General features: G+C 45.3%; 1 protein-coding gene across 2 annotated transcripts in view; it reads left to right on the forward strand.

The window, feature by feature from the left end:
* The window catches only part of LOC137518158 (macrophage mannose receptor 1-like), a 493,922-nt gene that overhangs the window by 368,042 nt on the left and 100,449 nt on the right, over positions 1-25,431 (forward strand). For both annotated transcript variants that reach the window (XM_068235572.1, XM_068235573.1), the window contains exon 23: positions 13,450-13,552. In XM_068235572.1, coding sequence (XP_068091673.1) covers positions 13,450-13,552 — 103 coding nt within the window. The remainder of the gene's footprint in view (positions 1-13,449; positions 13,553-25,431) is intronic.

Below are 25,431 nucleotides of genomic sequence, written 5' to 3' on the forward strand. Positions count from 1 at the left end.
CTTAGCTTTAACCACCCTCCAGCATTCACTTTACACCTGGTAGCATACAGTTTGCCCTTGCTCTCTCTGCACCACCAGTTATTTGCTTACTCACTCCCCAGCCTATCAGCGTCCTCAATTATAAGCTCCCTACGCACGCACGCACGCACGCACGCACGCACGCACACACACACACACACACACACAGCAAAACCCATATTCAACACATTTCAAAACGATATTTATCGTTTTATGACTTACATTTCAAAACGATATTTATAGTTTTATGGAAATCATATCCTTTCCCACTTGCAATCTGCTTCAAATAGTGAATTACAGCCATTTTGCTGATTTACATTACACTTTACATGTCTATTGCGGTGTGCTCTTTTCCCAGTAGTGCGTGGCATTTTTTCCCAGAACGCAGATTGCCGGCTTGCGCAAACCTCATTGTGCTCCATTCCCGACGCTAATATGGCGCGAATGTGGCAAGTGGAAAAGGCAGCTTGTGCAATCGCAATGCAGTGGGTTTGTGGTTGCTGGTGGAAATGGGCCCTAATTAATTTTCCTGGTCCTTAGCACCCTGAGGGCTGGAATACACTAGAGCGATTTTCGGAGCGTTTAGGGAGCAATTCAAACCGCTAGCGATTTCCCTAAATGCTCATCTAATGTTAGTGGTAGGGCCAAATTCCATTGGAGCGACTGCGATTACTAAATCGCAAAACTCAGGACATGCATTTTTTAGCGGTTAGCGTTTTTGCAATGTAAAGTATATAAACGCTGGCATAATCGCTCATCAAATCCTGCACAGAGCGATTTTGCTAGCATTTTGAAGTTAATCGCTACACAACCGCTGGCATATTAATTACACTTTTTAAAATCGCTACCGAAAACGCTCATGAAATCGCTTACAAACCGCTCATACAAAACGTTAGCTATTGCGATTAGCCATAGCGTTTTGTCGTGAGTTCCAGGCCTCAATCATGTGTTCACTCCCTCCCAGAACATCACTTCCCCCCAGCACCTACAATTATGTGCTTACTCCCTGTTCAGCCCACCACCACAGCACCTAAAATCATGTGCACAATATATAAGGCAATGTGAAGCACTAGGCTGGTTGAGGGAAATAAATGTACAATTTGATGGCAAGCCGGTAAATGTACACAGCATGATGCATAAGAGAGGCTTGCCTCCTACAGTGTCCTTAGAAAAAAACTCTGTCTGCTTTCTCATCATTGTAAAGACTGCATGTGGTCAGCTAGATAAGGTATTACACAGGTTGAAAAGTTTTCGACAGTCCCTAGACTCCAGGAGGGCTGCTTTCTGACTTGTGTGAGAGACAGGCAGGACAGGAGTCACATTACAGGCAAGGCGCCTCTGTGTTATGTGGCTGCAATACAGATAAGTTCTCTGCTCCATGTCAGGCTATTCTCAGTCTCTCTCCACTCCTCCTCTCTCCCTCATTCACCTTCCCTCTCCCCTAGTGCTGGCTGTCTTTTCCTCCTCTCAAATCAAATCAAAGATCGCTTTATTGGTATCACCAAGATTAATTACAGGTATTGCCAAAGCAAGGAGAAAAGTGGGACATGGGAGGGGGTGGGGTAGGGGGACAATGGCTAAGCAGTCTGTGGACAATTTTTAGGTTTACAGTTCCGTTATGCTCCTCTCAGTCTGTGGCATGCTGTGTGACATAGTGTGCAGCGATTGTCATTGTGGATTCCTCTTCTCCCAGTAGGATATATGTTTTTCTCTCATCTTCTAATGTGAGAAAGTCTGGGAATAGTTCCAACAATTTCTTAAAGTAAGTGTCCCTGGTTGCAGTATATTTGGGGCAGTGCAGCAGGAAGTGGCTTTCATCCTCAAGGGTCTTCTGCTCACAGTGTTGGCACAGTCTCTCCTCCCTGGGTTTGTACGTCTGTCTGTGTCTCCCAGACTCTATTTCGAGGTTGTGAGCACTCAATCTGTAGACACTCAGGATTTTCCTCTCTTGAGAGTTTTGGAGCTTTTCCAGGTATGGGGCCATTTTATATTCTCTTTGTAGAGACTGGTATATGGTTAGCTTTTGTGACTGTTTTATTTCACGCCTCCATTTTTCCACATAGTCCTCTTTGCTCTTGGCTGTGGTGTGTTTCCTCTGCCTCTCTCTGGATAGTGTAATTGTTAAGGGCTCTGCCTCTGGCACAGGCAACCTGGGTTCAAATCTCTACTTCTTCCTACTCAGTACCTATTCAGTAGGAGACCTTGGGCAAGACTCCCTAACACTGCTACTGCCTACTGAGCAAGTCAGCACTGAGTCTGCCAGGAGAAAAGTAATTATAAATGTTCCTTGTTACCCTCTACTTTTCCACCCAATCTTACCCTTACAATTGAATCACCCAATCTTATTATTAGTAACCCTAGCCTATAGCTGTCAATACATGCATTCATTTTTACAGACAGATTCTTTCAAAATAATCAAATATGGCGATTATCAACCACCACATCGATCAGAATTTCAATCAATCCATGGCAAAAATGTACCAAAAGTACAATCAAGAAGTACATTTTTACAATTGGACACAGCGGTATAGAGGCAGTAGATCGGCGGCTGATAGTATTTCGAATATTGCCGCATTGCGAATATTTTCATGGAGGGGGGGGGGGGGGGGGGGGGGGGGCGCCACAGGTTTCCTTGCCTGGAGTGACAAAATGGCCAGAGGCGCCCCTGTTGCGGCGTGGGCAACACCCGTGCCATAGCCGGTGAGGAGTCGCTGCCAGGCTCCACAAGGTACACCCAGTGCGCCGTCAGGGAGATGTATCGACCCTGGCCAAAGGCACTCGTCCAGGTGTCTGTGGTGAGGTGAACCTTGCAGGCAACGGCATTTTTCAAGCTTCTGGTTATTTTGCTAGCCACGTGCTCATGTAACGCTGGCACTGCAGACCGCGCAAAATAGTATCGGCTGGGAACCACGTAACGTGGGATGGCCAGCGCCATCATGCGCTTGAAGCTGTTTGTCTCCACCACGCGATATGGCAGCATTTCGCAGGCCACAAACTTGGCTATGCTGGCTGTTAGTGCCACAGCCCGGGGGTCATTTGCTGGCAATTTTCTCTTGCGCTCAAACATCTCCAGGACAGACAACTGAACCGTAGGATCGCACACTGAAGGACAGTTGGTTGTTGATGTCGTGGTCGTTGAAGACTGGGAAACGTCAAGAGGACTGTTGCGTAAACTGACATCGTCGTCTACTACGACTTTTGAGGAGGGTCTGGTGACAACGGAGGCAGTGTTGCTGGGGGCTGGAAGCGAGCCGCTACCCTGGCCTTGCGCGTTTGACCACAGAGTGCTATGTTTGGCTACCATGTGGCGGCGCATGCTGGTGGTGGAGAGGTTGTTGATATTTTTCCCCCTGCTCAGTCGGGTCCTGCACACCTTGCAAATCACCATGGTAACATCCTCCCTGCAGTCTTCGAAGAAAGCCCATACTTTTGAGCTCCTGCTTTGCTGGCGAGTTTGTTTCGTGCCTCTTTGGCGTCTCACTTCTACGGCCATGCCTGATGTGTCCGAAATACCCCGCCCCCGCCTACTTTGTGGCACACGGTGAACTCTTGCAGCAGTGGGTTCTGCAGCAGACTCATCTGTACTGCTGCTATCCCGACGGCGAGGTTCTACTCGATAATCCGGGTCTGTGTCCACATCGTCCAAAACCTCCTCTTCCATCTCCTCATCTGTGACTGTGTCTGTGTGCAGTGGACTAGAGCTCCCCAGAACACCCTCTGCGCACCTCACTCCCATGTCTTCAAGATGTTGGACCTCCTGCAATTCCAATTCCTGCGCACATTGCTCAGGGATTTGGGTATCTTCGTCCTCGCCTTGCATTTCAGTGAGTGGTGCAGTTTCCTCGCACAATGGTTGTGAATCCGGGCACAACATTTCTGGCTGTTCCATTGTTTGTGGATGTAGGAGTGGGAATAGCTCCTCCGAAGAGGCCATTGTGTCCGGAAATAATTGTTCGGACTGGTTATTCGGCCATTGTGTGCATGGTGTAGCTGCTGGTTGTGTCACCGTTGTGCCCACTGGCTCCTTGTAACTGGCAGAGGACCTCGTGCATGACAAGGATGTGCTGGTGCTGCTGCTGCTTAACCCGCTACTGGACGCTTGAGAGGTCATCCAATTCATTATCCGGTCCTGCTCTTGTGGATTAGTGAGGGTTGTTTGTCTGGCACACATGGGTGGTATTGAGTGGGTTTTCTTAGGTGCTCCACTGCTGCCTCTACGTGAACCGTCAGGGGAAACACCTCTTCCCTTGCCCCTCCCTCTTTCACTGGATTTCTTCATTATGGTTGTACTGATCCCAGCAGTACACGCACACTGACTGGCAGTACAGTGGGAATAGACAATGCTATATAGTATGTTATAAACTGGTGACGGACGGAAGTACTACTGATCCCAGCAGTACACACTGACCGGCAGTACAATGGCAATAGAAGACAATGCTATATACTATGTTATACACTGGTGATGGACGGAAGTACTACTGATCCCAGCAGTACAGTGGCAATAGAAGACAATGCTATATACTATGTTATACACTGGTGATGGACGGAAGTACTACTGATCCCAGCAGTACAGTGGCAATAGAAGACAATGCTATATACTATGTTATACACTGGTGATGGACGGAAGTACTACTGATCCCAGCAATACAGTGGCAATAGAAGACAGTGCTATATACTATGTTATACACTGGTGATGGACGGAAGTACTACTGATCCCAGCAGTACAAACTGACTGGCAGTGGCAGTAGAGTGGCAATAGAAGACAGTGCTATATACTATGTTATACACTGGTGATGGACGGAAGTACTACTGATCCCAGCAGTACAGTGGCAATAAAAGACAATGCTATATACTATGTTATACACTGGTGATGGACGGAAGTACTACTGATCCCAGCAATACAGTGGCAATAGAAGACAATGCTATATACTATGTTATACACTGGTGATGGACGGAAGTCCTACTGATCCCAGCAGTACAGTGGCAATAGAAGACAATGCTATATACTATGCTATATACTGGTGATGGACGGAAGTACTACTGATCCCAGCAGTAAACGCACGCTGACTGGCACTACAGTGCAGTGGCAAATATAGTATAGGAGGCTGGGGGGCCCTGGCTAGCCTAGCTGGTGAGAGAGAGTCTAACCTGCCTGCCTACCCAAAGCTAAACCCAAACGCAAGTGGCGGAGAAATGACGCGGTTCGGGTATTTATTTACCCGAACCACGTGACCCACTCGGCCAATCGCAGCGCGAGCCGCGTGTTCATGCCCGAACCACGTGACCCGCTCGGCCACTCACAGCGCGAGCCGAACGTTCGGGGAACGTTCGGCCATGCGCTGTCAGGCCGAACATACGTTCGACCGCATGGTCGAACACATGGCCGAACACCACGAGGTGTCCGGCGAAGCCCGAATCGAACTCGAACAGCCCGAAATCCGGGCGAACCCGAACAGACGCGAACACTGTTCGCCCAACACTACTCAGAACACCTCTCTGCTCTAAAAGCTACACAACAGCATAATAACCTTTAAACAAAAATACATTCTTTGTTACAGCTGATACAAATCCTAAATTAAATCTCCACTGTTTCTACTTCCTGATTCATGGAAGCAGACATATTGTTTACAGCTCGTACTTTCAATTGGGCTTATCTGCTTATCTGCCATAGGCTAAGCTCTCTAAATACATTCAAGGTGCATTTCTATACATTTTCCTTCTGTCCTGTGCAAGAGTTCAGGTCCACTTTAAGATAATGCAAAAGAAAAACAATAGCAGAACTGCACAATTGCAAACACTAATAGGAAAACATACACATGGAATATTTACAACAATAAATAAACACTAATGAGTGACTTATTTTCAGGGGTGCTTGGATACCCCTTTTCAAAATCCGAATTGATCCAGATATCCGGATCGGATATCTGAATCCAAACGTTCAGATATCCGAATAGAATTGGATATCCGGACCCAGTATCTGAGATATCCGCCCGGATTCGGATATCTTCTGGATAGAAAAACCAGAAGTGACCTTGAAATTGCTTTTAAAACGTTTTTTTAGGGTAAATGAGGCATGTAGCATCATGTTTTTTTTGAAAGGGAAACACTAATTGATGATGTGGGGACTTAAAATCCCCCCCCCCCAAAAAAAATGGCTGTGAATTAACATCAGGACTAGGTTCCAGACAGCGGTCGTGCAGCCAACATTGTGTCCAAAGTCCAACCGCGAAACTGGGACATGGCAGTTTTCAGCTCAGACACCTCCAAAAAATTACACAGCAATTGTGTTTTGGGTTTAATATAGGTGGTATCAGCATAGCAGCAGTGGCCTGTGGCACCCTGGCGGTGGGAGCAGCAAAGTCAGCAGCAGTAGGTGTAACGTCTGCCAGGAGCATGCCGGACGTGGCACTTGGCAGTGGCACGTGGCACTTTGCACATGGCACTTTGCACATGGCACTTTGCACTTGGCACGTGGCACTTTGCACGTGGCACTTTGCACTTTGCACGTGGCACTCAGCACGTGGCACTTTGCACTTGGCACTAGTGCACACTAACTGTCACACTGGCACTGCTCAGCAGCACAGCAGTTCTGTAGTAAGCTAACACAGTAGTACTACTACTCTAACAACTAACTAGCACTGACTGCAGTACTACAGTACTAACTACACAATAACACAGTAATCCTATTCCCTAACCTAACCTATACTGTAGCTAAGGCTAATAGCAGGCCAGCAGGCAGCAGCTGACCTGGTCTGTGCACAGCACACACAGAGACACATAGCAGCTGCCTGCAGCAGCCCTGCAGCACACACTCTGACTGTCACTGAATAAAATCAAGCTAGCTACCTAATTAACAATACAGCAATAGTGTAGTGATAGTGAAGGGGTTAAGCACTGAACAGCTTTAGGTTTATCACTGTATACAGCACTTGCTAGGCCAACAGCACTGGAGCATGTCTCTCAGTGAGCAATGACAAGCAAGGACGATATTTTTCATCATGGCAGCCCTCCTTATTATACAGGGGGGCCTGGCCAGGGTTCTTTTCTGTGATTGGGTGCTAGGGCTTAGGCTGGGAGCCCTCTGATTAGCTCAATGAGGTCAGATGGGGCTGGCCAGGGTTCCCTTCTGTGATTGGTTGCTAGGGCTTCTGCTGGGAGCCCTCTGATTGGCTCAATGATGTCATCTCCTTAGTTACAGTATCTCAATAGTCGGATTTTTGCGGATATCTGGGTATGCGACCAAATACAGTGGGTTGCAAAAGTATTCGGCCCCCTTGAAGTTTTCCACATTTTGTCACATTACTGCCACAAACATGCATCAATTTTATTGGAATTCCATGTGAAAGACCAATACAAAGTGGTGTACATGTGAGAAGAGGATCGAAAATCAATAACTGCAAAGTGGGGTGTGCGTAATTATTCGGCCCCCTGATTCGATACTTTGTAGAACCACCTTTTGCTGCAATTACAGCTTCCAGTCTTTTAGGGTATGTCTCTACCAGCTTTGCACATCTAGAGACTGAAATCCTCGCCCATTCTTCTTTGCAAAACAGCTCCAGCTCAGTCAGATTAGATGGACAGCGTTTGTGAACAGCAGTTTTCAGATCTTGCCACAGATTCTCGATTGGATTTAGATCTGGACTTTCTGGAACATACTGACTGGGCCATTCTAACACATAGATATGTTTTGTTTTAAACCATTCCATTGTTGCCCTGGCTTTATGTTTAGGGTCATTGTCCTGCTGGAAGGTGAACCTCCGCCCCAGTCTCAAGTCTTTTGCAGTCTCCAAGAGGTTTTCTTCCAAGTTTGCCCTGTATTTGGCTCCAACCATCTTCCCATCAACTCTGACCAGCTTCCCTGTCTCTGCTGAAGAGATGCGCCCCCCCCCCGAGCATGATGCTGCCACCACCATATTTGACAGTGGGGATGGTGTGTTCAGAGTGATGTGCAGTGTTAGTTTTCTGCCACACATAGCGTTTTGCATTTTGGCCAAAAAGTTCCATTTTGGTCTCATCTGACCAGAGCACCTTCTTCCACATGGTTGCTGTGTCCCCCACATGGCTTGTGGCAAACTGCAAACGGGACTTCTTATGATTTCTGTTAACAATGCCTTTCTTCTTGCCACTCTTCCATAAAGGCCAACTTTGTACAGTGCATGACTAGTAGTTGTCCTATGGACAGAGTCTCCCACCTGAGCTGTAGATCTCTGCAGCTCGTCCAGAGTCACCATGGGCCTCTTGACTGCATTTCTGATCAGCGCTCTCCTTGTTCGGCCTGTGAGTTTAGGTGGATGGCCTTGTCTTGGTAGGTTTACAGTTGTGCCATACTCCTTCCATTTCTGAATGATCACTTGACCAGTGCTCCTTGGGATGTTCAAGGCTCTGGAAATCTTTTAGTAGCCTAAGCCTGCTTTAAATTTCTCAATAACTTGATCCCTGACCTGTCTTGGACCTGTCTTGTGTGTTCTTTGGACTTCACGGTGTTGTTGCTCCCAATATTCTCTTAGACAACCTCTGAGGCCGTCACAGAGCAGCTGTATTTGTACTGACATTAGATTACACACAGGTGCACTCTATTTAGTCATCAGGCAATGTCTATAGGCAACTGACTGCACTCGGATCAAAGGGGGCCGAATAATTATGCACACACCACTTTGCATTTATTTATTTGTAAAAAATGTTTGGAATCATGTATGATTTTCGTTCCACTTCTCATGTGTACACCACTTTGTATTGGTCTTTCATGTGGAATTCCAATAAAATTGATTCATGTTTGTGGCAGTAATATGACAAAATGTGGAAAACTTCAAGGGGGCCGAATACTTTTGCAACCCACTGTATCCGCATAGTGCAATTCGGATTTGGAAAAAAATCCGGAATCCGAATCCAAATCGGATAGCTGAAAAAAGTTCGGATATCCGGGTTACCTGGATATCCAGAATCCGGATGAGCACCACTGCTTATCTTTAAATAATTGCTGTAAAGTCTTGCTCAGACAACTGTCCCGCAGAGGAAGAGACTTTTCCTTCAGCTCAAACTCGCACACGTTTCCCTCCTTGCTTAGGAATTCAGAGGAAGCATGTCTTTAACCCTCAATGAAGGCAGCGGAGAACACATCTCTACTATCTATATCCTAGCCAACTCCTTCCACAGCTAACCTGTGATAGTCTATTGATTGTTACCTCAGCTACACTTACTACTAGCCCAGCAGCAGGCATTTTGCTATTGTTAGAAGCAGACACATGAGCCCCACATGGTTCAGGCTCTCATTTAACATTGGCACAATAGGCATAAGGAAAGTCAATAGATATCATAGCACAACAGTCCCTCACACAATGCACACAATTGGCATCACCCCCCCCCCCCCCCCTCCAATTTACACAAAAAACATATGAGGCAGCATTTCCCCCATAAAATACATGAGGCAGAATTTCCCATGATTTCTTGCCCCCCCTCACCCCACCCCCTAAGTTAACCCCCCCTAATATCCCTGGTGTTAGTGGTGGCAGTGGCACCTGAAAGTAGAAGTAATGTACTCACCTTGCAGAAGACTCCCCTCTCGGCCTCCAGCATTGCTCCTCAATCTTCATTGCAGCAGGTCCAGCTTGCCGCGTTATGCCGAGCAGAGCAGGGCTACAGGAAAATGGTGGCTGAAGCCAAGCACTAGAGACACAAATAGACTCCAGCACCACCGCTCAACCACCGCAAACTCCCCCCCCAACACACACCTATGGCCACCTGCTCCCCCATGCCCCGGACGCCACTTATTTTTATAGTTAGAATATTGGCAGCTGCCGTCACCCCCCTAAAGTACTGCTAGGGGTACAAGCACTCAAGTGCTTTGCTTGAGATATGGCCCTGGAACTCGTAGCAAATTCTAGGTCCAAATTGCTGGTTCTCTTACCACGGCAGGCTTACCCCCACATGAGTGGGGCTACAAATGCTGCTATTTGGCTACAATGAGTTGCAGCCAAAAGGCACTTGTGGCTGGCAGCTGGGACTGAGCTGCAAACCAACATGCAATTCAGCCTCCCGTGTTAAAAGGGCCCCAAAGAGAATCCAAGCTAACAAAGTATTGCAAAACAAAACAAAAAAACAAACAAACAATATCAAAAGAGAACAACAATTGCACTTATGATGATGGGGTGTATTGGGCAAGGTACTGTACCAATACTAGCAGTGTGCACATCTGTGCCGTGCAGCTAAAGTCACTGCACTGGACACTTACTAATCACAGAGAACTGCGATATAACAATATCAAAAGAGAATAACAATAGCATTTTTGATGGGGTGTATTGTGCAAGCTCCTGTACCAATAGCAGCAGTGTGCACACCTGTATCAGTGCACTGTGGACAGTGAGACACACAGAACTGCGATAGCACAATGGTACGAAAACCAATGTACCAGTACCAGCCCTGAGAAAAGCTCTTTGGGTGCTCAGGACGCTGTACTAACAAAAGTTTTGAACCAGTACCAACCCTGAGAAGGACACTTTGGGTGCTCAGGATGCTGTATTAACAGCAAGAAAGTCAGTGGGGACACAGAACAGAGGCCTAACTACGATTTCCCTATCCGCAGAAAGCTCTCTCAATATTCTCACTTAAAAATGTATGTAGCGATCCGCGCCTAATGGATGAACAGCAGCTATCGTGGACTAGGTAATCCTCAAACACCTCAATAAAAACAATATGTATAAATTGTCCACAGCGCTAAAAAGTGAATAACTCTTTTATTGGTGAATGTAACAGATAAATACTTTCTGATTCTAGGCCCAATAGAGCACCTTCCCCTTTAAATCACATCCACTCAAGCATGCAACACTCACTCAGCCTCACTGCAGTGAGATACTCAAAAAATGTGATCAAAAAACGGGATCCCAGTAAAGAACCAAAAAAATATATATACACATGTAAACTTCAAATATCAAAAAATATACATAAACGCTGCAATGTGTATATTTGCACTAGCAATGTTCTGCTTAGATCAAGCTGATCGATATGCCTAGCGTATGTACACAAAATTGTGGATGTAACAATAGTGATCCTCCGCATACTCCAATGGAGGTAAAGGGATCTTCAATTATTCCACAGTCAGATGACACTGGTATTATCAGTCAGCCCAATGTCTAGTAATGGTTTTGGATGGAGGATCTTAGGTTGTATACATTACCCTCCAGCTGTCCGTGTATTGAGCAATCCGGGCACACAGCGGGTCTCTGCACTGCCTCAATCCGCCCACTCTGGCCAGATAGGTGGAGACGGAGAGGATGTGCGCGGGTGAGTGTAGCAAGTTCGGATCCACTTGGACAAATTTGCGTATGTCCGGTACGTTTGGTGGGAGCGCTCCACAGCGGTGGATTGATTGCCAGTGACGTCACTGTTACGTGCAGGCGATGGGACGCTCACAAGTTTTGAAATTAGTAAGGATCTATATGTAATGCTTACAAATATGGAATGAACTTTCTCCGCAAGAGCGGGATATAAAGTATGCGTGATCATGCAGAAAGCGCAAGGAGAAGCCGGTCACGCAGCGTTGTTTGGTCTCCATGGTGAAAGGGCGGATCTGAAAGGAGGGGAAGCGTTCATAAGTGGTGGAGGAAGGCTGATTGGTAGCTCTGAAGAAGAAGGGCGTACCCCTTGAAACGTCAGCGTCCCATCGCCTGCACGTAACAGTGACGTCACTGGCAATCAATCCACCGCTGTGGAGCGCTCCCACCAAACGTACCGGACATACGCAAATTTGTCCAAGTGGATCCGAACTTGCTACACTCACCCGCGCACATTCTCTCCGTCTCCACCTATCTGGCCAGAGTGGGCGGATTGAGGCAGTGCAGAGACCCGCTGTGTGCCCGGATTGCTCAATACACGGACAGCTGGAGGGTAATGTATACAACCTAAGATCCTCCATCCAAAACCATTACTAGACATTGGGCTGACTGGTAATACCAGTGTCATCTGACTGTGGAATAATTGAAGATCCCTTTACCTCCATTGGAGTATGCGGAGGATCACTATTGTTACATCCACAATTTTGTGTACATACACTAGGCATATCGATCAGCTTGATCTAAGCAGAACATTGCTAGTGCAAATATACACATTGCAGCGTTTATGTATATTTTTTGATATTTGAAGTTTACATGTGTATATATATTTTTTTGGTTCTTTACTGGGATCCCGTTTTTTGATCACATTTTTTGAATATTCTCACTTACAGCTAGAGATGTTGCGAACATTAAATTTTCCGTCCGTGAAGAGCGAACCCAAAACTTCCGCAAATGTTCGCGAACATGCGAATCTCCATAAACTTCAATGTGCAGGCCAACTTTAAAACCTACAAAGACTGTTACTGGCCACAAAAGTGACAGAAAAGTTGTTTCAAGGGGTCTAACACCTGCACTGTGGCATGCCGGAGAGGGATCCAATCCAAAAGTCCCAGCAAAAATTATGAAGTTGACGCAACGTCAAGTTATAATCCCAAAAGGGCAGAAATCACACATACATTCCAACAAATAATGCACTGGAGTGGTACTGTGGCTGCAACTTAATGTAGCAACAATACCAGTAGTGTGCACAGCTCTGGGTGTCAGTGGGCTGTGGAGTGTCACACACAGAAAAATGCAATAGTACTATCAGAATACAGTGAAATAATAATGCACTAGAGTGCTACTGTGCCTGCAACTTAACGTAGCAACTGCAGTAGTGTGCACACAGCTCTGGACGTCAGTGGCCTGTGGCATATCACACACAAAGGAAACCGCAGGAGACCGATGCACTGGCCCTCAATGGGGCTATTTGTGGTGCTTTCACAACAAGTGAGGAAAAAGAGCACAGACCTAGCTAATGCTTTCTCTACCTATCTACAACAAGTCTTACCCTGCTCTCACTAACAGTCAGCAACCAGCAGAGAATGAATCCAGTATGGCCACCACAACTGCTTTTTAATAGGGGGGTGGGGGTCCAGGAGGGGGTGCTAGCTGATTGGCTGCAATGGGACTGTGAGGTAAGGGGTCAAAGTTTGGCTCCATGGTGATGTATAGGGGGCGGGTCGAACACGCTATATGTTTGCAGTTCACCGAGAAAGCGAACAGCAGAAATTCACTGGAAACTGTCTGTCGAGCCATCTCTACTCACAGCACAGCTACAGGCAAACTGTAAAATGGCTTCCGTGCTGGGGTGTAATCCGGGAGGGAGTGCTAGCTGATTGGCTGCCATTTGCCTGCTGACTTTGGGGTGGGGGTCAAAGTTTGGCTCCATGATGATGTATAGGGGACAGGTCGAGCACGCCATGTATTCGCCTGACGGGGCGGGCACGAACACCCGTTCTTCACTGTGAATTATTTCCTAGGCAAACAGTTCGGTCCATCTCTAATACTAAATACTAATTCCTTATTCCAATGGGATGTAACAAGTGCTTATGTTTCTGTGTAGGAGAGGTGTGTTGCTATAAATACCCGTGACATCACGACAGTTGGGAAATGGAGGGACACTTCATGTGACCAACCTAATGGATACATATGCCAGAAACATACGGGTAAGTGTGGTATAAATTAAAGTTGGAATATTTCTACTTATTGTGTATGTCTTTGAAAATATGTAAATGAGCACTATGATTTTAATTATATATTGTTCTGATTGTTGCATTAAATATACTGTACAAGGAACTTTGGGATTGGTTCACAAAACATATCTCATAATTTATCTCCCCTTACTTATTTTCCACCTCGATTTAAGGAGAGATATAATTCATGAGATAGATAAGGAGAGATAAATCATGAACTAATTCAGATAAGGAGCGATAAATCATGAGTTAAGACCAGTAGGGCCTGATGCAGGAACTGCCGGTAATATTGTTGTGCACAGGCAGCGCACAACAGCTTCAGCCACCAGTACTATTGAACTACTGATCATGTTGACACGCAGTTTCCACTACAAGTGCCTGACAGTTGCACAGTTGGCGTGACCCGTGGTACATAGGTAATGCAAGTGTTGCTGTGGTAGCATGTGTGAAGCAAGTAATTAATTTACTCATCTGCCTTAACTCACAATTCATCTCTCCTTATGGGCCCTGATGCACAAACCGCCAGCAATATTGCTGTATGCAGGCAGCGCATGGCAATATTACTGGTAAACCACAGTATATGGGTAAGGCGAGCGTTGCTATGGTAATGTGTGTTACTTGTGTAACGCACGGTACCAATATAAGAAGGCCAGCCTCTCTGTATTGGGATGAATATAATGCACAGGTACCACTCACGTCTTTTTGTCACAGCTTCACTGCTGTATAGGCACAATACAAGCACTGCCCCACCTCATCTATATGAGGGCGTGGCTCACTATTAGACGATGACTTCCTTTGCGTGTGACCGTTCAGTAAAGCTCTGCCTAGCTTTGTGTATAGCCATAGTGAATAGAGTAGAGAAGGAGTTTCACCAGGGGGAGCACCCAGGCACTGTTTCAGGGTACTCCCCTTTGTCAGGATAGAAGGGAAGGAGGTGACCTGATGAAGACTTCAAGAACGCAGCAGTAGCCCAGTATGGTTTAGGTCTCTAAGAACTCTGCATAGAAGTAAAAAGGAATATACTGTACATTTTGTGTTTCCCCATATTGTATAGTGTAGCTAAAATGCCGTTTATTAATCACTTTAGGACCACAGTGCTAAACCCCCCTAAAGACCAGGCCCTTTTTTACCCATTCAGACCACTGCAGCTTTAACGGTTTATTGCTCGGTCATACAACTTACCACCCAAACGAATTTTACCTCCTTTTCTTGTCACTAATACAGCTTTCTTTTGGTGCTATTTGATTGCTGCTGTGATTTTTAGTTTTTATTATATTCATAAAAAAGACAGGAATTTTGTCAAAAAAATGATATTTTCAACTTTCTGTGATAACATTTTTCAAATAAAGTAACATTTCTATACAAGTTTTTGTCCAAATGTATTGTGCTACATGTCTTTGATAAAAAAAAAAAAAAAAAAAAAGTGTATATTTATTGGTTTGGGTAAAAGTTATAGCTTTTACAACCTATGGTACAAAAAAGTGAATTTGCGCAGTTTGAAGCAGCTCTGACTTTTCTGAGCACCTGTCATGTTTCTTGAGGTGCTAGAATGCCAGGATAGTATAAATACCCCCAAATGACCCCATTTTGAAAAGAAAAGAAAAGAAGAGACCCCAAAGTATTTGCTGAGGGGAATGGTGAGTTCATAACAGATTTTAGTTTTTGTCAAAAGTTAGCAGAAAATGACACTTTGTGACAAAAAAAGCATTTCCATTTCTGGTAACTTAGGAACCCCACAAGTGACCCCATTTTGGAAAGAAGACACCCCAAGGTATTCTGTGAGGGGTATGGTGAGTTCATAGAAGATTTTACTTTTTGTCACAAGTTAGTGGAAATAGATTTTTTTACATTTTTCCTCACAAAGTGTCATTTTCCACTAACTTGTGATAAAAAGTAAACTCTTCTATGAACTCACCATACACCTAACGGAATACCTTGGAGTGTCTTCTTTCCAAAATGGGGTCACTTGTGGGGTTCCTATACTGCCCTGGCATTTTGGGGGCCCTGAACCGTGAGGAGTAGTCTGGAAACCAAACCTAAAGGTACTTATTGGACCTTGGGCCCCTTTGCACAGCTAGTCTGCAAAAAAGTGTCACACATGCGGTATCGCTGTACTCAGGAGAAGTAGTATAATGTGTTTTGTGGTGTATACCCATACCCATGCTGGGTGGGAGAAATATCTCTGTAAATGGACAATTTAATGTAAAAAAACTGAAAAAGTTGTCATTTACAGAGAAAACAATCAAATGCAATCAGAGGCAATCAGATGCAATAGAATGCAATTAAATGCAATTACAAACAGACAGAGGTCAATCAGAGCCAAGAGGCCAATGAGATGCCAATCAGAGAGAAAACAGGCGATCAGATGTCAATCAACAGTGCACAGACAATCAGATATCACTCAGACCTCAATCGAAGCTGATTACAGGCGATCAAATGTCAATCAAACTGCAGCTGTCAGATGCCAAATAATGTAAACAGCAATCAATCACAGGGCAATCAAAGATGATCAAAGGCCAATCACAGTGCAAACAGGCGATCAGATGTCAATAAACAGTGCCCAGACGATTAGATTGTACACAGATCTCACACAGACTTCAATCAGAGCTGGTGACAGGCGACCAGATGTCAATCAACACAGTGCCCAAATGATAATATGTCACTCAGACCTCAATCAAATGTCACTCAGACCTCAATCAGAGCTGGTGACAGGCGACCAGATGTCAACCAGACCTCAGTCAGACGCCTGTCAGGGCCAGTGAGGGGGTAGTGAGGGGGTGATCAGAGGCAATCGGGGGGGGGGGGGAATCGAGCAGGAAACTGTGTGTACCTTATGTGCAGGGCTGCCGTCCTCTCTGGTGGTCGGTCCAGGATCGCTGTGACCACCAGAGGAGGAGGCAGCCTGTATAATACACGTTGTTTACAAAACAACGTGTATTATATACTTACTATAGGTTTAGGGCCGCAAAGCATGCCGAGAGATGCGCGCACGCGCATGCATGTGCGATCACCGGCAAAACAGCGCTCCAGGACCTGACGCCGATTGGCGTTAGGCGGTCCTGGGGCTGCTGCCGCGGTCACGCTCATTGGCGTGATGCGGTCGTTATGTAGTTAAACCAAAATTACATGTTTGTTCAAATAATGCCTGTGACATATATCAGTGCCTCACAAGTAGTGATAATCGTGATATGCTAATTACGATTACACTAAATTTTGCGTAACATTTTGCAATTACGGACACATGTAACTGTGATTTCGAAATGCAATTGATTTTGTGTAATCCATTCGCAATATGGTTCCATTTCATGTGCTGACTTTAGCGGTTAATAGCATAAACCCCTATATATGCTATTGTCACCAAAATTGCTACGTATGTTAACCTCCTGAGGACCAGAGGTTTATACCTCCCCTAATTTTTCTGGCTGCACTGTGGCTGCAACAACAAAACAAAAGACATGTACATGTGTCAATACACCCAAGATAATAAGGTCCTTGCTTCATTGTGGACAGACCAAATTCGATCAGCTGGACAGTCACTGTTGTTCTGTCATTGAGCTACCTCAGCGCGGCGACCATATGGGCTTGAAAACCGGCATGGCCTGCACTCTCGCCATGGTGCACACCAGTCCAGCACGGCCGTCACTACACAAACTTCTGTTTGTGGTGCGTTACACAGTGAGTTTGGTCTGTCAGTGTGAAGCAGTACACTAATTACACTCCCTGACTGATGTATACACATGCAAGATGTTTTAAAGCACTTTAGGCCTCCAATTTAGCATTCAATGTGATTTCTGCCCTTAAAACGCTGTTTTGCGTCACATCCAGATTTTTCCCCAGGACTTTTGGCGTCTATCCCACTCCGCCATGCCCCCCTCCAGGTGTTAAACCCCTTGAAACATCTTTTCCATTACTTTTGTGGCCAGCATAAATGTTTGTAATTTTCAAAGTTCGCCTCCCCATTAACCACTTAACATCTCAGTCGTTTTCAGCTTATGCATCCGAGCAATGTTCACCTCCCATTCATTAGCCTATAACTTTATCACTACTTATCACAATGAACTGATCTATATCTTGTTTTTTCCGCCACCAATTCAGCTTTCTTTGGGGGGTACATTTTGCTAAGAGCCACTTTACTGTAAATGCATTTTAACAGGAAGAATAAGAAAAAAAATGAAAAAATTCATTATTTGTCAGTTTTCGGCCATTATAGTTTTAAAATAATACATGCCTCCATAATTAAAACCCACGTATTGTTATTGCCCATTTGTCACGGTTATTTCACCATTTAAATTATGTCCCTATCACAATGTATCGCGACAATATTTTATTTGGAAATAAAAGAGCATTTTTTCCGTTTTGCATACATCACTATTTACAAGTTTATAAAAAAAAAATAGAGAGAAATATTTCATCTTTACATAGATATTTAAAAAGTTTAGACCCTTAGGTAAATATTTATGTTTTTTTTTTTTATAGTAATGTTTTTTTTTGTTTTTTTTTTATTAAACATTTTATGTGGGCATTTTTGGGAGGGTGGGATATAAAAGTATTTAATTTGGGGAAAGATTGGTGTATTGTAATGTTTTTGAGGATTTTCTTGTAGTTTTACTTTTTGGCCACAAGATGGCAATCTCGATTTTTTTTACATGACGTCACTCTAAGCGTACAATGTACGCTTAGAGAGACACAGCTTCAGAAAGAGCGAAGCTTCCGAGAGAAGCTGTCGCTTTTTCAGCGGGGGAGAGGAATCAATGATCGGGCTCCATAGCCCGATAAATTGATTCTGTGGCTACCGACTCCGCGGCCGGGAGTGCGCGTGCATGCGCGCGATCGGCCGCGGGAGCGCGCCTGTCCTCCTTGACGTTTTTATACGTCAAGGAGGACAAAGTGGTTAAAGTCTGTTGCGGTTCGCGAAGTTGGCGCGAACCCTAACTTTTGCGGAAGTTTGCGTTCGAGGTTTGCGAACCTAAAATTGGAGGTTCGAGCCATCTCTATAGCTGTTAACCCTTTTTACATGAGAAATCTGTTCCTTTTCACAAACGGATCATCAGGGTGCTCTGTATGGCTGATATTGTGGTGAAACCCCTCCCACAGGAAACTGTGAAGACCATGGTCCTGCAGTTTCCTTTCTGTGAACCTCTTTGCATTGTGGGAAATAGCTGTTTACAGCTGTTTTCAACTGCCAAAAAAGCAACCAGCAGCTACTTCCAGTGACATCACCTGCCAGCAGTAAAAATGTCACCATGTGATAAATGTCAAAATGTAAATCAGGGAGAGGAAAGCTTTTACAATGGGCAAACACTGACTAAATCATTTATACATAATTATTGTAAAAATTAAGCACATTTTTTATTACACTATTTTCACTGGAGTTCCTCTTTAATGTCTCAGGTACACATTAATGTCCAAGAACCTTTAGTTATTAATAACTTGTTAGGGGGCCCTTTCAGTTTTTTTGAGGGAGAAGGACTAGAAAAACTAGTGCTTTTGTTGGACAGCAGACCTACTCATCCCAGTCTTTCCTGAAAAGTAACCAGAAGCTAAAACCTTTATTTTTTTTTAATTAATAAAACACAAGCTCACCAGGCATGGGCTTCCGGAATTCCGCGGAAGCTAAAATTCCGAATTCCATCGGAATTTACAATCCGGAATGCGGAATTCCACGGAAATCCGACCAAACGGAACCGGAATGAATTGGCCAATGAGGAGATGCGGAATGAGTTGACCACTCATGATCAGAGGAAATTTAGCGCGGTAAAAAAAAGCGTAATTCCGTGTATGTAATGCGGAAATCCGTATAAATATACGGAAATTTGATTTAAACGGAAAAGTACTGTCCAATAACTGTCCTCATAAATTTACACCAATCACAGGCCCTAGCAACCACATCCTAGCTACCTATCAGAGTCTGTCCCACCCCTCTAGTATATAAGACAGGCTCATGCTGATGTCATGTGTGGGTTTTAGTTAGAGGAGAATTGTGAAAGAGAGAGCTCAGAGCTGCAGTATTATATTGTGTGCTGTTGAGACATTTTTTTCACTGTGATTGCTATTATTGCTATATATATTAGATAGATACTAGTAGTAGTGAGAGATAGATTAGATTGTAGTGTGATTGTAGACAGTGTGAGAGCAGTTTGAAGTTAGATCAGGCCTGTATTAGTAGTGTGAGTGAGAGACAGATTTAGTGTGATAGATACAGTATTGAGTGACAAGTGACTGAGAGAGAGAGAAAGCAGCCAGAGACAATGGCAGCACTGAACATGAGCTCCTGAAACTTTACCAATTTTACCTTGTAATGGGCAACTGAATGGACACAAAGGACACAACCAAGACACAGCCAAGACCAAGACATAACATGGAAACCAGAGGAGCCTATGGAAGTCTAAAGAATAAAAAGACTAAAGATTAAAAAGCAAATGCTCTGAATGGAGAAGATAACCACCTATAAAAGGATAAACAAGCTGTGTCACTCAGAGGAAAAGCAACAAGCAGCAGCAGCCAGCTCCAGCCAACCAACAGATCCTAACACCAGCAGAGAGTAACCCCAGAACTGACCAAACCTGCAGAAAACAAGGTAAGGGCATTTCTGCTGAATATTACTTATAGAAATAGGAAAAAGTTTATCAAGGGATTCACAATGGAAACCATATTAGAGCCAGCAGATCAAAAGGCAAGCCAGGATGCAGATAAGCCCAGCACATCTAGCAGCAGGAGGTCTGGCACTCGGGAGATTGTTTACTCTCCTGGCAATAAAAGCAATGATGCAAAGAAAGAAGAAAGACTGAAGCTAACTAAAAGCATGCCAGAGACCCTGTTTGCTGACTATTCCTCTAACCCTAGAGTAAGAACAAACCTGATATTTTTTACACATGACACCCAAGCTTGGCATACTGCCATCTGTGAAAAATTTGAAAAAAGCATTAAAAAAAATGGCATCACGAATGGGAGACAAATCAGAATAAAAGACAAGGAGGACCCAGAGGTTACTACACTTACAGTAACTGTATACCACAATGGCAGTGTCTTGATCCAGGGGGCAGAACGTTACTTAAATATTTTCGAAAAGAGTTATCCTGATATTGAAAGACTTGCAATTAACTTTAAAGAAAACCAGACAAACTCTGTCAACACAAACAATGGTCGTAAATCATCTGCAAGGACTGCTCCTAGAGAGAAGGCTGAAGACCAATCTCCAAAACAACAGCCCCACTCCAGAGACCAGACACCAGGCTTCTCACACCCCTCCCTGGAGACTCTCAGAGAAAGTCTGTCCCAATTAGAAAGGGACTTCACCCTTTTCAGGGAAGAAAGGAAAAGCAGCCAAGGTGTGAAAAATGCAAATGATCAACTGAGAGAAGAAATAGCCAGGATGAAAGCTGAGCACACTGCAGCCTTGCATGATATCAACATTTCCCTACAAAAACTACAGGAGGAAAACTCACAACTTAAAGAGGAGATCAGGAAATTAAAAATATTAAAACAGCCACAAAAGTTAGAGGAGACAACAAAAAGCACAAAGGCCCCCACAAAACCTATGCCGACCAAAGACAGTGCTCCGCACATCACACAGGATACAATAATCACCCAAGAGACTAGTGACAATCACAGCCATCCAGCCCCCTCTCCAAATACTGCCAACACAGCCTCATCCAACAACCCACAGCCCAAGCCTAAACACCAAGCAAATCGCTCCTATAAACATCGCAGTCCTGACATTGTGCTGGTTATAGACTCTAATGGAAAATACCTGGACATAAGAAGACTCTTTCCAGGGATGCATGCCATCAAAATCATCACTTCAACTATTGAACAAGTAACACAGGTCATTAATGAGCCTTATTTCACCGACCCAAAACATCTCATCCTGCACACCGGCACCAATGACATTATACAAGAAAACACCACAGACCAAGAAACCATCACATACAAACTGTCACAACTGGTTAAAAGGGCACAGCAGAAATTCCCCAGCACAAAGATTATCCTCTCTTCCCTGCTCCCAAGAAGAGACATTCCTCACCAGACAATTACACAGATCAATGCAGAGCTGGCCTCCAGTCTCAGATCCTCACCAGACATACAACTGGCACAGCACACCACAATCACAACCGACCATCTGTACAACAACAAGCACCTTGACAAACAAGGAGTCAGCCGCCTAGCAAAGGAACTAAAGGACATGGTGCTAAGTAGACCCCAGAGACTCCAAGAAAGCCCCAACTCAACAATCAGACAGCAAACCACAATGTCCCAACACCAGAGAGAGAGCCCACAAGCATGGAAAACATGTAGGAAACCGCCTGCCCCACAATGGCAACACAAAGCGACAGAGGGTAGCATCATGGCGGAAATCAGAACTTTGCTTATCAATATACAAAGCAGATTGAGGTGACACCCACAACAGTGTCCACCCTCCCCCTGAAAATACTGAGTCCTATGAAAATTTATGCTCATTACAAGGTAAACCGACTCAAAATGACATCCCTTATCATCAGTAGCTGGAACATCCAAGGGCTGAACGCCTCAGCTTTTGGATCCAAAACAAATGATCCAGACTTTAAAAAGAGACTTGAAAACATTGATATCCAAATCCTCCTGGAGACATGGACCCGGGCAGAGGATGAATCTTTCGTACCCATGGGGTACCGGGAATTCTCCATATCTGCCCAGAAAAACAGGAACATTAAACAGGGCCGCCGTTCAGGAGGCATACTAATCTGGTATAAGGAGGAGCTCACAGAGCACATCAAAGCAATCAAACGAGGAGACAGCCACATCTGGATCAAAATAAACAGCTCCATCCTCACCTCTCAGTCTGACATGTACCTGTGTGCAGCATACATCCCCCCAACAGAGTCCCCTTACTACAAACCTGACATCTATGAGGTCCTACAAAGAGAAGCCAGCCACTTCCAGTCTCAGGGCAGAGTGCTCATCTATGGAGACCTCAACGCTAGAACAGGCACAGAGAAGGACTATCTGACCTCTGAGGGAAACACATACATACTTGGAGGAGAGAGCTACTACCAGGAACCAATGCAGACAGCAAGAAACAGCTATGACAAGACAGTAAACAAAAGTGGGAAATCCCTGTTGAACCTGTGCCGGAGCCTCGGCCTATACATAATGAATGGGCGAACCAGGGGTGACTCTCTTGGGAGATTTACTATGAACTCACATGTAGGCAGCAGTGTGGTAGATTATGCTGTCACAGACACAGACCCCATAAACATCAATGCCCTCATAGTCACCCCTGAAACACACCTGTCAGACCACAACCAAATCCTGCTGTACCTGAAATCCACCGATAAACCAACCACACAGCAACCTCACCAGAACGGTCTCTACAAGCTGCCACCATCCTTCAAATGGCCCAAAGAGTCTGCCATCAAATTCACCAACATGACCAACACTGCCAAAATCCAAGAACTGCTGACAAACTTTCATACCAACCTATATGAACTGAACAAACAAGGTGTCAACCATGCAGTGAAGGACTTCAGCAACATCTTATATAACATGGCAGTACTCGCCGGCCTCAAGCAGACCAACTTTAAGAGATCCACAAATAAACAGTCCCAAAAATGGTTTGACAGTGAGTGCAAGGCTCTACGTAATTCTCTAAGGGCAGCCTCTAACCAAAAGCACAGAGACCCCAACAACCAGGACCTAAGGGAAGCCCATGACCACCTACAGAGACAATACAAAGACACCCTCAGGCGGAAAAAACAGAGCCACATCTCCCACAAACTCCAACAGCTGGAGGACTCCCTCCAAGACAACTCATTCTGGGAGACCTGGAACCACATTGGGACAAAGCCCAAGAAAAGCCCTCTCCACATCCAAAATGGCCACATATGGCTCCACTACTTCAGGGACCTCTACAAAGACATCCCAGAAAATGCCCAAACCCCGGAACAGAAACAAATAGCCGCAAAGCTGAAGGACATGGAGGAGACAATCAAGGACTTTCAAAACCCCCTGGATACACCAATCACGATGGAGGAAATAAGAGAAAGAACAAAGCTGATAAAATGTAAGAAGGCTAGCGGTACCGATGGCATCCTGCCAGAGATGATCAAATACAGCCCCCCGGACATACATGAGGCACTCGCAAGACTTTTCAACCTTATCCTGAGTGCGGGCTCCTTTCCTCAGGCCTGGAGTGAAGGCCTCATAACACCCATCTACAAGAATGGGGACAGATATGATCCAGCAAACTACAGAGGAATCTGTGTCAGCAGTACACTGGGGAAACTGTTTAACAGCATCATCAATAAAAGGATCCTCTCCTTCCTCACACAGCAGGACGTACTCAGCAAAAGCCAAGCTGGGTTCATGCCAAACCACCGCACAACCGACCACATCTACACACTGCACAGCCTTATCAAGACTCATGTCCACAGCTCACGTGGCAAAATACACGCTTGCTTTGTGGATTTTAAGAAGGCGTTTGACTCGGTGTGGCACCCAGGCCTTTTCCTAAAACTCCTAGAGAGCGGAATAGGAGGTAGAATCTATGATGTCATCAAGAGTTCATATACTGGGAACCAATGCAGTGTGAAAGTGGACGGGAAGAGAAGCGCGTTCTTCAAGCAGGGTCGAGGAGTCAGGCAGGGCTGCAGTTTGAGCCCAACGCTCTTTAACATATTTATTAACCAACTGGCTGTAGCCCTGGAATCCTCCCCAGCACCAGGCCTCCTCTTGCATGACCACGAGGTGAAGTTCCTGCTGTATGCAGATGATCTCCTGCTGCTCTCCCCAACAGAAAGGGGCCTACAGGACAGCCTGGCAGTACTGGAGAGTTTCTGCACCACATGGGCACTGCCCATCAACCCAAAGAAGACAAAAGTGATGGTGTTCCAGAGAAAAAATCTAAAAATGCCCACCTCCTCATTTATATTAAATGGCTGCCCACTGGAGACCACAGACAGTTACACCTACCTGGGGCTGGAAATTAACCAAACTGGGAGCTTTAAACCAGCAGTAGAGGCCCTGAAGGAAAAAGCCTGCAGAACGTTTTATGCCATCAGAAGGCAACTTTACCACCTAAAACCACCGGTGAGAGTCTGGGTAAAGATATTCAACAGCATCATCACCCCAATCCTGCTCTATAGCAGTGAGGTATGGGGCCCGGTCACCTACCCTGACCAATCAAAATGGGACTCCAGCCCAACAGAAATCTTCCATCTAGAGTTCTGCAAGTATCTTCTCCAAGTCCATCGCAGCACTTCGAACTCAGCTTGCCGGGCAGAGCTAGGCAGATTCCCACTATGGCTGACTATCCAGCAGAGGGCGCTCTCATATTGGGCGCATATACAGAGCAGCAACCCCAGCACTTACCACCATAAAGCCTCACTGAGCCAGGGTGGGGAGGCCATACCACGCTCTCTGAAACAAAACGTCAAGAGCCAGCCCAGCCAAGACCACCAACACAGGCTGACAAAAGCCCAAATAAAAGGAATGATAGAAAGCTGCAAGGACCGATACATAGAGGAATGGAGAAGTGACATAAAGAACTCCCAGAAACTCACTATCTACCAATCACTACAGAGGGAGTACACAATGGCCCCATATCTGGAGAGGCTACACCACCACAAAGATAGACAGGCCTTGAGCCTGTACCGTCTGAGTGCCCACAACCTGGAGATAGAGACAGGACGACACAGACAGACATGGAAGCCCCGGGAGGAGAGACTGTGCAGGCAATGTGACCAGGGGGTCCTGGAGGATGAGGCCCACTTCCTGCTACACTGCAGCAAATATACACCGTTGAGGACCGCCCATTTCCAAAGACTCTCCGCCCACATTGCAGATTTCACCTCCACAGATGAGGAGAGGAAACTCTA

The sequence above is a fragment of the Hyperolius riggenbachi genome, chromosome 5 (genome assembly GCF_040937935.1).
Source record: "Hyperolius riggenbachi isolate aHypRig1 chromosome 5, aHypRig1.pri, whole genome shotgun sequence".
NCBI classification, from domain to species: domain Eukaryota; kingdom Metazoa; phylum Chordata; class Amphibia; order Anura; family Hyperoliidae; genus Hyperolius; species Hyperolius riggenbachi.